Here is a 17,484-nt window from a genome sequence, read left to right as displayed (position 1 = left end):
ATCAAAAATCATTGAAAACATTTAAAAATCAAGTAAACAATTAAAAAAAAATGCTTCAGGACCAATAATTCTTACAATTTTTTTTTTAGGTTAACTGATCCAAATCTTTGTTTTTGTTGGTAATATTTGGATAAGATGGCGCTGTTGTGAATACGACGAGTAATGCAGGCAGCTGCTGGGAACATTTTAAGCTAAAAAGGCTAGCCACCGCTAGCCACAGAGAAGGCTGCTTTCCACCCTAGTCTATGACACATCGGTAACGCCCTCTTTAGACGGAAATGTACTTCATGAGAATTGCAGTAAAATCTCCACCCTCTCCTTAATCTCATTTCCTGATAGTTAAACGGGCTTTATATACTTCTGAATCAAAAACCTCCTAAACACCTAAAGGTAAGGATGCTTAAAACAAGGATTAATTTTCACTTCTCAGAGTAACTTAGCTATAACGTAACGTTAACGTTAACGTTACCTACCACAACCGCTTGAAAAGACGTTATAATGAAGAAAAAAAGAATATATATATATATTATTTTTGAATACGACGAGTATATATATATATATATATAATTTTTGAATACGACGAGTATATATATATAACAAGTTATATATATATATAGGTTATATATATTCTTTTTGAATACGACGAGTATATATATATATATATATATATATATATATATATATATATATATATATATATATATATGTGTGTGTGTGTGTGTGTATTTATATATTATTTGTGTCGGGTTAGATAAGATTAGGGTTTGGGCTATGGACTGTGAACTGAACAGAGGCAGGAAGCTCAGTGTTCATCACGCCCTTCCGCGCGTTGCCTAAAAACACATTATTTTAGTGTTACGATTAGCCTTTAAAAAGTCGACTGAAGCGTGGTTAGTTAACTAAACCTATTTTATGCATTCGTTCAAATCATGTGCATATTGTTTTTTAATAATATGACGTTAACTGTCTTGATTGTTATGCTAGCCGCTAACAGGCTAACAGAAACAAGTTTTGTTTATGTGAATCTTTAGTGCCTGTTTTGCTGTAGATAATGCTTGTGTTAACTTTTGACTATTCAAAAATACATATTTTAAAGTGTGTTTATTTACGCCGTGACGCTAAAATGCCTTTTTTGTTTATTTGGTGCAGAAAACAAATACCATTGGCCTTGATTAAGACGACATAAACGAGATGGTTTGCAAGGTCTTGTGGCTCAATGTTGCTCTTCTTTCGTTTCTTACGATCTGTGAACATGTCCGAGGTGAGTATCTATCTATCTATCTATCTATCTATCTATCTATCTATCTATCTATCTATCTATCGTTAGTGAACTACGATTTAGTTTAAGGTTTTTTTACAGTCGGTGCGTCCCATTTCGAGTACTTATGCACTATTATATGCTGTTTTGTAGTATAAACTGCGAGTTTCTGAGTTCTGTTCCTAATTAACGTTAAGTGAGAAAAAAAAAAACAAGCGTGTAATTTTGGAAACCATGTCTGCGTACTTCCCAACTATATAGACTAGTAGGCGAACTAGGACAAAGTTCAAACACAAGTAGGAGTTTGTGACGAAATAAGTATGTCCAAATTCGCAGTAATCATAAAAGAGTAAGGATTTCCCCTAGGAAGTAGTGTGAAGCATTGTGTATATTGAGTCATTTGGGACAAAACACAGTTTTTTGTTTCCCCAAGAAAATTATATCCTCCTTTTAACCAACACTGACGCTATGAGTGAATTATGGGAGTAACTTCCATAGAACTGTAAAAAATCAGATACTGGCAATAAACTTGTAAAGCTTTTTTTTTATTTTAAAGCTTAACTCATTTGCAAAAACAGGTACAATTCGGTAACATTTATTCTCTTTACCTCTCAACCATTTACCATCAAAAGGAAAAGTATAAAAGTGATCAATTACTTTCAGCAGATCATGAAAACCCCCAAAAGCTCAAGGACTTTCAAGAGTAGTTGTGGAGCAATATTATGGGGCAAATATTACTTTAAGAAATAAGAATATTTAAGGCTAATGTACATTTCATTCAGTCAATCTGACAGATGAGGATTATTAGTAGCACAAGTTTATTATTAGAAATTATTTGTTTCAGTCCTTTTGAGTGGCACGACTCCAAACCTGAAGTGCCATCCATATTTTAAAATGCAGTAGGTTTGTTCAAAAAAGGTGGATGATATTTCCATTCTGAGAATTGTGTAAAACTGTAATATAGTAATAGAAAAGGGCACATTGTAAATTCATTCAGCGAACAAACAGTACACGCATGTATAACCTAGTAGCATAATGTTGATACTAGCAACTAATAATGCTTTGCAAACAGAAAAGTTTAAGCCTAAAGCTTGATGGTCATAGCATGCTGCTACTATACACAGAATTAACTGAATTCTTCACTGTAAACACGGCAAACGCACACATGACTTCCATTTGCTTTTGGATGCATGAATCCAAAATTATTTTACTTTTTATATTGGCCTGCCACAATGTCATCAGGTCCAAAGACTCAGGCCGTTAGAATGCCATATAGGCCTTCTTATAATGCTGTCAGGACTGATTTAACCAGCAGATGTGTTTTTGTCCATAGTTCACAAATAATTATGTAACCTTAACACATTTTGCAACGATAACAGTGCTATATTAATCAACTTCAGCACTTGATTAACTAAGTTGCAATTATCAACACGGTTGTGTCTAAAATCTGCTTTAGTTTTAGTGTTTGAGATAGGCCAAAAGTTTTCAAATCTTGTAACCTTTGGCTCTATTTAAAAAGAAAAAAGAATAAATTGAAATGTATGAGCAACATATGAAGAAGCGCTGTGATTTAATTTCAACAGCACATCTTCCTTAAGTCATACTAATTTACTTTTGTTTAAAGTAATCACAATCTAGTCCTTTGTTACCAAAATAAAGCTAAGATGGTGTAGTAGTGCTAATAATTGTGAGGATGATGGATAGAATAGTATTGCATCAGATTACTGTAAAGCATATGTTTTGTTTATCTCCACAGCACAGTGTTCACAGCCTTCTTTTCCATCAAGGAATGTCATCGTGTCAGAATCTTCTCTCTTGGCTAAAACTTTCCCTGATGGATCCACTGTAACATTTGAGTGTGATACTGGGTATAAACCAGTAAACTCAAGAGCATCTAAATATGTTACTTGTGAGAGAGACCAGTGGACAAGTCTGGAATTAGAATGCACAAGTATGTACTATCAATATTTTTTTTTGAGTACCCTACATTTGTAAATTTCCCTAAAGTGCCTTTGAATGTTTTTTAAAATCTAATTTAGCCATGTGAAGAATGTACAGTATAGATCAGCAAGTCCTTGAATATCTTAAGAATCCTTTATAGCAGTTTTTCGTCACTGATGCAGGAAGCTTCACAGCATCACACATTTCCGCTTAAAATAAATCTGTGTCATATAAAGTAAGGCAACACTAAAGATTATTTTTCAATAAGTCAATAATTTACTTTACAGAAAAATCATGTGGAAGTCCTCCAGAGTTTCACAATGGGAGATATGAAATAGAAGGGGTTTTATTTGGCGACAAAATTACAGCAGTTTGTGAGACAGGGTAAGTGAAACCATTTAAGTCAGTTTCTTTGTGCTGTTTTAACCATGTATTTAGATTTAGATATGCTCTGATTTGGTAAGAAGATTATCTTTTTTTTTCTAGATATATGTTAGATGCACAGATAAAATACAGATGGTGCAGAGAGGGTGGATGGGATGGCAGAGATCCTGTCTGTGAAGGTGAGGGTTTTTTTCTTAAAATTGAATGAAATATAACCTTGAAGAGCACACATTTATTCAGAACAATTCATGATGAGTATAAACAATTATGTGCTCTTCACTTTGAGATGCATCTGAAAATAAGTATTTATTCACCAGGATTTTTTCTCTTTAGTGGTGAAGTGTAAGGCACCTCCAGCCATAGTAAATGGACAGCTTGGAGATGAGCCTTTGGACAGTTATAATTATTTAGATGCTGTGTCCTACAAATGTAACAGTGGGTTTAGTCTTACTGGAAGTTCATCACTTCATTGTTCTGAGGATGGGACTTTTAAACCTGATCCACCAAAATGTTTGGGTAAGTTATGGTTAAAGAGATGAAAAAAAAGAAAAGTTTTTTTTTACTTTCTTTTAAATTTTTTTTTTTTTTTTCTGTTGATTGAATAAAATGTTTAATGATTAATACAATTCATTTACATAAATTACATAAAATTTTATTTTTTTCAGATGGGTGTCCAAAGCCTGAAATTCCACACGCATCTAGAACCGGTGGAAAACCACCCCCCTATAAACTGAGCAACTTTATAGATTACAAATGTGATAGTGACTATACAATGAAAGGCGAATCTCATATTGTGTGTACAGAAAATGGATGGAACCCTAAACCACCAGAGTGCATTGGTAAGAATATAATGATTTTATTATTGCATGACTGCACACCCTGTTATCTCTTAGTGATGTCACTCTGTTTAAAGGAGTAGCTCACCCAAAATGAAGATGAGAATTTACTCGCTTGTCATTTGTTAAGAAAGTCTTGAGCTATTAGTCTAGCTGACTTTCACATTTAGAGGGCTGCATTGGGACTGGACCCAGCGTAAATCTCGCGGGAGTGGGTGGTTTTACCTTTTCTGCGGGTGGGAGTGGGTGGTCAAAAAAAATACAGCTTGGGTCCCTCTATTTGCTGTGTAAAAAGAAAGGAGTCAACAAGTGAAGTTTACACAGTCGATCAGTAACATTCTCTTCCTCCATAGCAATCTGTAGTAGGGTAGGCTAAGTGATTAATTATTTCATTAATTCGTTGAGTAAAATCACATCATGAAATACAACGCCAAGAAAACCCCAAAAAGTGTCAGTGAACTTTCTTCACTAACTTCGTTACGACAAACACAACATATACAGTATATTCACCTCAGAGAAGAAGGAACATGGATTGTATTTGATTTTGCGTTTTTGTTAATCTTGATTTCTCACAAATTGTGTTTTTCTGGGTCTTTCATGAACACGCAGTCAAGCACAGACCATCGGCCAAGGTGAAGATTTTCATTAAATGATACTAGGGGTGACCCCAAATAGTCGAAGATTCGATGCTTCGATTGGAGGAGCCTGATTCGACTACCGATCTCACGGTCGAATCTTCGCAGAGGTGTTATGAAACGAGGATCATGCCACTTTGGCTATATGAGGGCGCTCAATGTCTGATTTCACATAGAACTACTGGTTTTCTGTCAATACGTTAATATTCAGCCTATTATGATAATGTTGTATATAAAAATGTGCAAAGAAATAAGCTTTTAAGAAATATTTTTTAACGTGCGTAAATAAATCCAAACACCCCGCGTCCGCGTGACAGATTTAAGTTTCACTTTCAATCCGTGACCGACAGAGGAGCGTCTTGGCGTCAAGGATTTAAATCTTTAAAATAACAATGTCTGGGATAAGAAAATATAAAGTGTGGATGTACACCGTCAGAAAGGATATTCTCCCAGACTGGATTTAGCATCAGGAAAACCATGATCGCACTTCTGCCGGCCAACGTTAACAAGTTTCACGTTAGAATGTATTTTATCCGCGCGCACAAAAGACTCCAACGGACACAGACAGAGTGAAAGATTGGATTTGTTCTCTCGATCAGGTAACGTTAGGGTACAAGTGATTTCAAAACTTTTTAGCCGGTTCTAATTTGATTTTTGGATGCTGTGAGTGTGAACAATTTTAGCTAAAAAGACTGCCACTCCAGTTTAGCATTTATTGTTGTTTCTGCAGTTAAAAAGACAAAGTTGAAAATGGGCTACTATCGTTATTTTAATAATTTCTTTATTTTTATTTTATTTATTGATCTGTCAGGGTTATCTAATCTAAGTATTTGTGGCTTGTGTTTTGAATATACGTTCCCCTGCACTTTAGGCGTTTTGCACACATTTGCTCATCTTGTGACTTGATTCTGATTTATTTCGTTTTGTATTTTTATTTATTAGAAAGGTATATTCTGTTCTAATTTAATTTAGTAAATTAATTGTTGATTTTTTTCGGTTTATCGATGTTGTGGTGTATAGAGCCGATTTAATTTGATTTGTATGTGAAATGCAAATCCTGTCTGTGGCCTTTCTGGAGTTATTTATGTTATTTCTTAGTCTTATTGATCCAAAATGTTTTGATACATTTTCTTCTATATCTTTGTGTGATTTTTCTGTACATCGCGTCTTTGAAATGTTAAAGCCCCGCCCCCAGCCCCACCCCCATACACATGATTCGACTATTAGTCGACTATAAGCAAGACATGACGATTCTGATTCGACTATGAAAATCCATAGTCGGGGACACCCCTAAATGATACATTAAATTTCATATCGTATACCCCCTGAACACACTTAGAATATATGCCACATGGGATCATTCTGTGGTATTTTTGCGTCTTTTTGAAAAAGCATGCAGCATGTTTTCTCTGGCTTTGTAGGCATTATTGTCCGACTCTGGTTTGAACTGAACTCTGCTACTGACAGTTTCTGACATTTTCAGTGCATCCTGTTTTGTTGTCGGTATGAGCTCTTGAAGCTCCGCCCTATTCTTGAAAGGGGTGGGAGCACCAGTTCATGTGCATTTAAAGGGACACCCACAAAAACCCGCTTGTTTTTGCTTACCCCCTAAAAGTGGCAATTTCAACATGCTATAAAAAATTATCTGTGGGGTATTTTGTGCTAAAACTTCACATACACACTCTGGGGACATCAGAGACTTTTTACATCTTGTAAAAAGTGACATCCGTTGTTCCCTTTAACAGTTGATATGAATGAATTTTATAATTATAATAAAAAATCTGTCCAAATGTGTTTGTGTGGTGCTAGCATTACTTTATCTTATGGTTAGTTTAGTTAAACGCAATGTTTAATGTCTGTAATTCTGAATGTTTAGGTTAGCCCTAATGTTTGTGTTTTTCATAATTTCTACAAGCTGTAACAGAATGTTTGCGGGTGTGGGTAGGAGTGAAAGACACACGTGTTGCGGGAGCAGGCGGTAATGGTCAGAAATTCAGTGGGAGCGGATTAAGAAAACAGTCCCGCCCAGGGCTCTATATCACATTCAAGTACCTCATGATACCTAAAATAGATACGGGGGAAAAGACAGAAATTTAGTGATAACTAAAATAGTACTGGATCTGTTAATGGAGTTATGCATCAGACGACTGTAATTCATATTACTTGTTTATCTCCACAGGGCCTTGTAGCCGACCTGATTTTGGAAGAGATGTCACTTTAACACAGGAATTCAACCAGCAAAAAAGTTTCCCATATGGATCCAAAGCAACATTTAAGTGCGTTGATGGATATGAGCCAGTTGACCCGACAGTGTCTAGTTCAGTTACCTGTGAGGAAAACAACTGGACAAAACTGCTCCTCACTTGCAAAGGTAAATACTTCCATTCAATTTCAGATCTTTTTTTTTTCTTTTGTGAAACACAAAGGGAGATGTTTAGCTGAAAGTAAATGGGGCCGAGACATGTGATAAAACACCACCATAGAGGTCACCCATAGAACTTGTGCACAAAATTTCAGATCTTGACAGCCATGAAAGTAAGCTTGCTGGACACTTTTATAGAGCAGAATGTTTTCAATGACGTAGTGCTTTAGGATGGTTTCAAAAGATTTGGAATATGGACCATAAGACCTCTATTTTAATTTTAGGATGCTTTTGTGATCCGCTTTTTTTATTATTATTTTTTAATTTGCTGTTAGTAATAGTAGATTTAACGGGTCATGTTAAATGATAAATATATTGTGATATAAATATATATACAGTATCTCACAAAAGTGAGTACACCCCTCACATTTCAGCAAACATTTTAGTATATCTTCTCAAGGGACAATACTATAGAAATTAAACTTGGATAGATTTTAGAGTAGTCAATGTGCTGCTTCCTGCTTGTATAGCAGTTTATATTTACTGTCCTCTAAAAATAACTCAACATACAGTCATTATTGTCAAAATAGCTGGCAACAAAAGTGAGTACACCCTAAGTGATAATAACTGTACGTCGTTTAACCATGCAAAGCCACATGTCCTATTCATCATGTTCATGTTTTTGTCTGCTTGACAGGACCATACAAATTGTTGTATCTTAATAAGCTATATTAATAAGTGTTACGATGTGGTCAGCATGCACAAAAACGAGGACATTTTCAGTAACCGAAACTAAACGGTGTTGAAACAGGAAGTGAAGTAAACAGAAGAGAATGACAAAATATGGGTCCACATAACAGAACATAAACCTGACAATAAGCTCGTTAGGTTATTTTTAATATGTATAACAGTTAGTTCCGATCCTCGAATCTGACTGACCTAAAATCAAACATGATGATAAGTACTTATGTATATTGAAACATTTCTTACATATACTGACAAGATGGCAGAGATCTTTTCTGTAAAGGTGAAGGTTTTCGTTTCTTAAATTTGACTGAAATGTGACATTGAAGAGCCAACATTTTTTTTTTCTCTTTAGTGGTGAAGTGTAAGGCACCTCCAGCCATAGTAAATGGACAGCTTGGAGAGGCGCCTTTGGACAGTTATAATTATTCACAGACTGTGTCCTACAAATGTATCAGTGGGTATAGTCTTACTGGAAGTTCAACACTTCGTTGTTCTAAGGATGGGACTTTTAAACCTGATCCACCAAAATGTTTGGGTACGTTGCCAGTCAAGAGATGAAAATGAAAACTTTTTTACTTTTTTCTGTTGATTCATAAACGGTTTAATTATTATTTATTATTCAAAAATTATTTATATTTACATCGCCATGAACTTTCATGGATCTCTGAAGAAAACTTTAGAAAGTTTCTTCTCTCTCTCATTTTAAGCATATAAGAGTGTGATTTGTATTTCTGATATTATCTAGACTTCTTGAACTCCTATTTCTAGTTCCCTAACCCAATGTGTATGTTACATGTTTGACTCTCAGTCCTAAGTACAACAAGTACAAGTACAACAACCACGACTTCCACGATAGTAACCTCCAAGACTCGACCTAATGATGGTATTGCACTCTTTAAATCTATACTCCATTATGACACTCTTAGATGCACATTTATGTTCTCTAAATGGCCCTGTGTTAACATTAACGACCAATCAACAGTGTTAATGACATAAAAATCCAGAAAGAGAGAGCTAGGAAACTTTCTGTAGTGGTGTCACCAATTATGAAAAAAGAGTGGCTTAAAATTTTGGACTGAATTTTTAGTAAGCTCACAATTTTATTCAGTTTTGATTCAGTGATGTAATTACTAAATTCTCTACACATCTAATTATTATTATTATTATTATTATTATTATTATTATCATCAAATCTTTTTGGGAATTAAAGTACAGCTGTACGTATCCTGAATTCATAGACATACTAATATATGTCTGCTCTGATCTGCCAAATGTAGTAGGTATAATTCAATTCAATGAATCTGTATTGCGCTTTTCACAACACATTTGGTCTTTTTCAATAACCACGCATATGCACAGGTGCAAAAAAATGTTTTCCATGAGTCCAAATGTTTTCACCAAATCATGATACACCAATAACATTCCAAAAACATACACATTTTTGAAAATTACGAAAAAATGTAGGAACAACAGAAACCATATGTGCGCAAAAATCACATACTCTTTGTGGCCTTATAAACGCATTAAGGTCTTAAATATATTTCATTATATCAAGTAAAAGAGGAAGAAAAGGTGTTGTGTCATATGTTTGCTGAGAGTGAGGACCAGCTGTAAAGAAAAGGTTGCATGGAAAGCCCTTACACTGAGATGGATTGGGCGTGTTGTATGAAAATGAAACTCACGGTTGTCTTAGATCATTTTGGGTGAGGTTATCAGTGAGCCGAATTTCATCATTGAAACGATTGCCCCCACCTCTACTAAAATTCTAAATGAGCCAGAATCATCTTTAGGTATCATTACAACTCTCTGTTTCATTGTCAGTTTAACATTAACTCTACATTAACATCTATTTACTCCAATTTAAGAGTAAATAACAATGTGTAGCATTTATGATATTGGCACTTGTACTGATATCTTTTGGGCTTTTTTTCTTATATTGGCAATTATTTTAGCATTTTACATGATTAAATGTCAGTTCTACTGCAGAAAGTTTCTTGTTTCTCTCTCTAACCAGATCTTAATGTTGTTAGCTCTTTTATAATGGGACTGTTTGGGGAACGCTCATTTACACTAATACTGCATGTTGTTGTTGTTTTGTTTTTTTTTGTTTTTTTTTAATCTACTTCATCTAAGTTATCGATCTATTTGTATTTGAATTCTCTTAGATTCTCTCTCTCACACAGTGTTACCTGACTTTGTTCTATTTAATCCACAGATCGCTCAGATAAAGCATCCAGTTCAAGTAAGTGTCTTTTTAAGTTCAGTTTTTATTTAACTATACTATCCAATAAAGAGCTGATTCCTATTAATATGTGATAATTTTAGTATTCCTATAAATTCATATTTCGCATCTTTGATGTTAGATTGTGACCCGTTTAAATGTTTGTGTTTGTCAGCTGTGGTCGATTTTTCCCCTACGCACCTGACTTAAGTTGAACCGAGTATCCTAGACACCTGAAAAATATTATACTCAGTTGAGTTACCTCTGAACTCACGGGTTGACGCCTAAGCCGCAATCTAACCCCGCCTAAGAGTCTCACAAAGAGTCGAACGACGTCTCGCCCCCATCGAACACTATCACTTAAGGTCTCTAGTGTTTCGCTAAATAACTTGTTCCACTAACTAACTTGCGGCAGCAATAATAACAGACAGACTTCAGCAAATGTCCTTTAAATACTTTAATCACGGCCGGGAGAGATCCCGAACAGTTCTCAGAGAATCTCCCTCAAGAAGCACAGCCGGAGGATCTCAGACAAATTCCATTGAGAATCTCACCAGCAAACATAAATGCAACCGTTTTTATAAAACGGGGGTATGGCAAAAATGACATGAAACATTACATAATTTCCCCACAATTTGATTGGTTCTTCATAGACAAGCCCTCTTGTTACTTCATAATCACAAGGCTTCAAGTTTAGACATCTGTCTAGTTAAAGTTCCAATATTTGTTATTTTTACACCTACACAACCAAAGTAAAAGGGGAAACATACATTTAGTCAAAAGCATATGAATGTTGTTTCTGCAACAAAAACAAATGTTAGTTATGATTAATTAAAAAAAATCCATCATACAGCTCAGAGGTTGTCTGTTGTAGAAAATTCCAAAAACCTCCATCCTCTAACCTCCGTCATATTTCTAGTTGGCCTTTGTAGCTTGCTTTTAATTGACAATTTACATACAAGTTATTCTTAACTTTGTTACAAATGTAACGCAATGATTTGTGTTTTTTCTAGTATATTGCAAAGATATGTCTTGTACTGTTCATTTTGTTTTAATCTTTGCAATAAATTGTCTCTATTTTCAGATGTACCAGCGATTATAGGGGGTATTTTTGGTTTTTTGGCTGTTGTGGCTTTGGGTAAGTCTCAGTCGGCATAATTCACCAGATAATCTACATGTCTACAAAAACCCAGTTATAAAATTAAAGAGAAAAAAAAATGCAGCTGTCATGTATAGGTTTAAACAGCTTCACAAACATTTTTTTCAACCATACAGTGTCATTATTTTTTATGTTACAAATATACAAATATTCACAGAAGTACTGGGATTTGGCCAGCAGCCATATTACCCTGTAGCCCAAGATTGGTTTCCCACTGAAGCTAAGCAGGGCTGAGCCTGGTCAGTACCTGGATGTGAGACCCTCTGGGAAAACCAGGTTGCTCCTGGAAGAGGTGTTATTGAGGCCAGCAGGGGGTGCTCACCCTGTGGTCTGTGTGGGTCCTAACTTCCCAGTGTAGTGATGGGGCCACTAAACTGTCAAAAAAGACATTAAACCGAGGTCCTGACTCTCTGTGGTCATTAAAAATCCCGTCATCCTGGCCAAATTAATCTCCATTCATCCAGAATCATGCAGCTTTATGTGCTATACAAATAAACTTGGCTCTTTCATTCAGCACAATTTGAAATGACCACTTTGCACACATTTTGCGTGCTTGACGTTAATTGCATTATATAAGTCACAGCATGTATCAGATGAAATAGAATATTACAGAAAACACAGTAAGCCAGGTTTGACCTAGGATCATAACCCCTGCTGAATCAAAGAAATAGCGAGCGCTATTAGAAATGCAGACATTGCTTTAAAGCTATGTTCCGACAAACATGTAGCATTTCGTGGGAGAAACCACAACACTCCAAGAACAAGCGGGAGAGTAATATCCTACCGCTAACAGCATCACTGGAAATTAACTTATTTTTGGCAAATCCACCTGACAACTGTCACACACTATCTGTTGTAATTTGTATTTGTGAAATTTGAGAATTTTTTTTTTTATGTGGGATTGAAACATTTATTAGAGAATTTATTAATTTCCTTTTTTTTCTGTTTGAATCAAGAATACTTACAATTCTTTTCTGTTTAATAGCCATCTGTGGATATTTTTTCGCCAAAAAAAAATGGTAAGTTATCTGCATTGTCTTCTTTGCTTATGTGCTTTGCTTATTGCTCTTTGCTTATGTGATTTCTCGGCTGTTTTTCTTGCACTCTTATATTGGCTAAAAGCCAAAGGAATGTTTTGCATTCAGATTTATAAAACGTGTGGTTTTCCACACATTTTCCATGGGAAATGGAGATGCCTTGAGGTTAAGGTTTAATATACCCAGATATTTAGTCATGCACATGCAAACCATTACTCATGTTTTGAGCTGCCATCCAAAAGTCTGGTTTTCTAAAAATAGACAGACTCTTCCCTGGTGTAGAACTAGATTACCCATAATCCTGAAGAGATCTCTACCTTAAAAAAAAAAATGTAACTGCTTTCATGAAGCATTGGGAATGACATAATTGATATAATTAAATCCACTCTGAAGCTGTGAATATGTAGTTGTTCACTTGAGAATTTTTTTTGTTGGTGTTTCCATTAGGCGATTGGAATATCACTTCAAACCTTCATACTTGATATATCTGAATATTTTGCAGTCAAATGTGTTGTTTTCATAATAGGTTAAAAATTACCCTATTCATTTGCTATTATCTACCTAATATAGTCCACTTGAAGGAATGAATGAAAACAAGTGTGCGAATTCAGACACTTAGTGTGCCAGAAGGGCTGCCGCTTTTGCATAGTTTGTGCTTGCTGTTTAATAATTATTTGATACTTGGCAAACTTGCAGCTCCATTAGTGATGAAAAGATTTATCTTGAACTCTGTCATGGAAACTAGCATGTATAAACCGTAATTAAACAATTTAATAATCAATTAAAATTGAATTTATACCTGTATTACGCTGTAGCCACATTGGACCAGCGTTTCGGAAAATGGATGATTCAGCTGCGGGCGAGATGCGGGAATTCATTCGGCATGACCCTCACAGTGCATTATGGGTATTCTCTAGCCGTTGATTGTACACAAAGTCTCTTTCAAAGTCTGTTCACTCAGCGGCCATATTTGAAATGTCTCTGGGCATCCAAGAACAAGTCCAATCTATTTTAATGGGGGAATCCTGAAATCTCAAAAACTGCTCGGCAACAAAATCTGACATACACATCTGTTTATCACAGATGTTGTTTCTTAGGCTCAAATAACATTAAAAAGCTTATATTTTAGGGCCCTATTTAAGGGTATGGGGGGCAATTTCGGACATAGCTCTGAGCTATCCAATCAGAGAAAACGCATAAAGTGATCAGGTGTAAACAGTCAGTAGTTTTAAATTATCTTTTTTGTGCCAATTATGTCATTCACAGCCACAGTGCTTCATGAGCAGTTCATTTTCTCATGAGAATTTAAGTGCACACTGGTACTTTTATTATTATTATTATTTTTTTTTTTTTCATGCACTATTTTTGCTTCAAATCCAAATATATAATGATGTGATTTATCTCAGAATTGATTGTTTTGGTTCATGGTTTTATATAAGATATGAGTTTATATAAGATTATATGTGAAATGTTTAAATCCATTTTGGCATAATGCTGTTGAGCAGGTAATTAAACAAATATATATGCAACAATATATCAATCTACAAAATGCTTCATTGTGCAAAAATTCTCATCAAAAAAGGTTCCTTTTGGAAAAGGTTTTCCAATCTTTTGGAAATGGTTTCAGTTTTGCTACCCTTAATGCTGATAGCCTTTATGGGAAGATTTGTGCAGGGGTTTTTTTTGTTTGTTTTTTTTTTTTTGTTTTTTTTTTTTGGTGGAAGGGTTTTCTATGGAAGCTTGTTTCCTTCACAGAATAAAAAAATAAAGGTAATTTTCTACTTTTCTAAAAAAAAAAAAAAAAAAAAAATTTTTTTTTCCTCACAGTTACAATGTATATCTCATAGTTCTGCCTTTTTTTCTTAGATTTGTGAGTTTATATCTTACAATACTAAGAAGAAAGGTCAGAATTGCAAGTTTATATCTTGCAATTCTGACTTTATAATCTCACAATTCTGAGTCAATTTTGGGATATAAACTCACAAATGTGACTTTTTTTTTTTCCTTGCAACTGCTAGTTACTGAGGAAAAAATTTCAAAATTGTGAGATGAAAAGGGCAGAATTAATTTTATTTATTTATTCCATGGCAGAAACAAGCTTCCATAGTTTTTTTTTGTGTGTGTGTGTTTGACTACGACATGAGGTCTTGTAAGTGCATGGGTGCTGGATTGAAGTTTAATATACCAGATATTTAGTTATGCACATGCAGACCATTATGGACTTTTGGATTGCAGGTCAAAACATGAAGAGGTGGCAAGAGAAGATGGAGAGGAAAAGTTCTAACACCCTCACATACATGGTAAAGACAATGGGAACTATGCAACTTTCTCTTTAATGTGTTACAGTCAAGGGTTTCTCCTTGTTACCTCACCATGAGTGGACGGCTAAAGTTTCTGAGCATCGTACAAGCATCAGTGTGGGTTATATTTTTGGGATGGATGAGTTTCTGACATCAGAAGTATAAATTCTTCCTCATGACAATGAGTTTAGCATATCCATACAGGCTGTTGATGAATAAAGGACAGTATGCATGAGTATCTTCTAGACACTCTAGCTTTTACCTGAGCCTTAAAAATATATATTATAATATAATTTATATAGTTCATTCTTTGTTCTTTCTTGTCTTGATCACAGACAAGAAATGCATTAATCTGTTATTTTTTGTAAATGACTCACTAAATCATATTCTTTTACAGAGCTAATTAAAGGCTTTCATTAAGAAAATCCAAGTGAAGCATCCTGCAAATACATATTGTTTATACAAGTTCTTACCAGGATCCGTCAACGGGCTGGATGATTTCTCGCAGCATAATCCATAATCGGACGTTTTGAAAAACCAAGCTCATTTCTAGCAGTATCTAACTTTACCCAATTCTGCATTCTCATGATCTGAAATGGATTTCACTTGATTTCACTTTTATAAAGTGTTTGCTTGTTATTTCTAAATTCTAATTTTTGAAACTGTGTTGCACTTATCACTCTTCATTTAATAATTCACTGAATCTCCCTTACCTCACTAATTTTGTTGAGGGCTACATTTAGCATAATTAATTATTGAAAAAATATGAATGTGTGAATTGCTTGAGGTTTTGTTTTAGTTTAGTTTATCCATGGATAAAATAGCAATTGTGCACAAGTTAACCTAGTAGATTTATTGCAGAATGCGATTTGCAGTGTAGATTTTAAACGGAAAGGTTTGATTCATTTTGCTGAAGTTCTTAAAGTGTCTTTTCATTCTCTTCGGGTTTTTGTTCAGTGTTGTGCAGAATCTGGTTCAAATTTCATTAGAAATGCTTTGCTATTAGTTTTGATTACAGACTCAGATCTAATGAAGATAAAAAGAGATTTCTGCTATGTTAAATGTCATTTTCCTTAATTTATGTGCTTTATTTATAATTACAGCCTTGTCCAAAATACTCATGACCCAAATATCTACAAATGTTTAATTCTTTATTAATTTATTATTGGGGGTGGGGCAATCATTATTTTCAATTATTTCTGATGTAAAATTGGTAAAACAGCAATTCAGTTTCAACAACTTGTAGAATTATTTTCCCTAAAGGAGGGCTGTTTTTTATAGGCTGTTTAACTAATGGTTTTCTACTTTTAATCTGAAAGATTTTGTTGTAGTGATTGGCTTTTGTAATGTGTTTAAACCATGGTTCTGTTCTGCTTAATTTGTCATTCGCACTGACATGGCCCTTTCATATTACAAATGCCGGAGTACTACAAAGTTGTAATCATATATAAATCCATCTCTCATGTCTTGCAATTCTATATTTCACTGAGCTGTGGGGGCCTGGATGATCTCAAAATAAAATCTCCATAATCAAAACAGAAAACTTGGGTTCAACTTTATTTGTACCTGAAGTTTAAGTGACGACTGAGCCAGGTACAAAGATCAAGAGAAAACTTCTTAATTGACAAGTGTTCCCTTAATTTCTTTGATTTTGCAAAATGTCTGTTTGGAACAAATGTATAATGTTGTAAAATTACATTTTGCATGACCAATTGCTTAATGGATAGATGCATTATATTGAAAAATTCAACCAGCATATCAACAAAAGAGCTGCTTTGTTTCACACACGGCTGCCAATAAACTTTCACATTCAGTCAACGTATTCAATTTTTTGTAGTAGTTTAATCGTTCATCTAGAGACGGAAACGTTTTATAAAATGTTGCAACGCACCACACTGACAGCAAATCTGGTGAAGAAAAGGCATATTCCAGAGATATTAATTCAAATGTGCAATGTCTGCATGTTTCATGACAATGCCCAACAAAACTAAAATAAGTAAAGTAAAAGTGTTACACTAAACATGAATCCCACTGGACCATGAGCTTATTAAAGTCACTTTACAAATTTACATTCAGTTGAACAGGATACAGCAAAATGCTGACGTGTTATATGCTATTAGTCATATTATTGATCTACTATAAAACTTCACATTTTTATATTTTTATTCAATTTTAGTCATCTTATATATTTCAAACATTGTGTCCATTGAAAATACACGAATATTGGTACTTTTGGCACTTTTATTAGTCAGTCTAATTGAAAAATTCTAATTCACTAACCAATATAACAATTTACCTTAATGGCTTGTTTTTATTATTTAGCACTTTTCATTTTCCAAGCAGTGACCGGTTCATCTTAGGCACTTAAATTGTATATTTGGCATAATTCAATATTGGCAAATCTTAAATGTACAACTACACAAACATACAAATCTAGTACAATCTGAGAAATAAACCACCAGTTTTAAAAGATGAGATAAAAAACAAAAAACAAAACAGTAGTCCTAAAGATAACAGTGCAAGTTGCTGTAATGCAAAATCTGTCAAAAATGTAATTGCGTTCATAAGTGTAGTTTACCACTAGACAGAGAAACGTGCACTGTA

At 34.5% G+C, this 17,484-nt stretch overlaps 1 protein-coding gene across 11 annotated transcripts; it reads left to right on the top strand.

Annotated features, from left to right (window-relative positions):
- Nucleotides 1-260: 260 nt before the first annotated feature.
- Nucleotides 261-16,693, top strand: rca2.1 (regulator of complement activation group 2 gene 1). 11 transcript variants are annotated; one of them, XM_084099492.1, is made up of 15 exons: nt 261-390; nt 1,150-1,261; nt 3,015-3,209; nt 3,487-3,583; nt 3,686-3,762; nt 3,917-4,099; nt 4,249-4,422; nt 7,234-7,425; nt 8,516-8,698; nt 8,972-9,046; nt 10,379-10,405; nt 11,469-11,522; nt 12,529-12,562; nt 14,816-14,880; nt 15,278-16,693. In XM_084099492.1, exons 2-14 carry the CDS (start codon nt 1,192-1,194, stop codon nt 14,862-14,864), a joined length of 1,410 nt encoding a protein of 469 aa, XP_083955618.1. In that variant the 5' UTR covers nt 261-390; nt 1,150-1,191; the 3' UTR covers nt 14,865-14,880; nt 15,278-16,693. The 11 variants fall into 11 exon arrangements, with proteins under 11 accessions (XP_083955618.1, XP_083955628.1, XP_083955624.1 ...); XM_084099495.1 differs by lacking the exon at nt 261-390 and adding an exon at nt 760-890; XM_084099502.1 differs by lacking the exon at nt 3,917-4,099.
- Nucleotides 16,694-17,484: the final 791 nt, after the last annotated feature.

Source organism: Abramis brama (genome assembly GCF_963993115.1).
Source record: "Abramis brama genome assembly, chromosome: 22".
Lineage (NCBI taxonomy): Eukaryota > Metazoa > Chordata > Actinopteri > Cypriniformes > Leuciscidae > Abramis > Abramis brama.
Note: the sequence above shows the minus strand (reverse complement) of the source record. Positions and strands in the feature narration are given on the sequence as shown.

Coding starts and splice junctions, on each gene's coding strand:
- rca2.1 (XM_084099492.1), top strand. CDS start 1,192: ATGGTTTGCAAGGTCTTGTGGCTCAATGTTGCTCTTCTTTCGTTTCTT. Junction 1,262..3,014: donor GATCTGTGAACATGTCCGAG/GTGAGTATCTAT, acceptor TTATCTCCACAG/CACAGTGTTCACAGCCTTCT. Junction 8,699..8,971: donor TGATCCACCAAAATGTTTGG/GTACGTTGCCAG, acceptor TTTGACTCTCAG/TCCTAAGTACAACAAGTACA.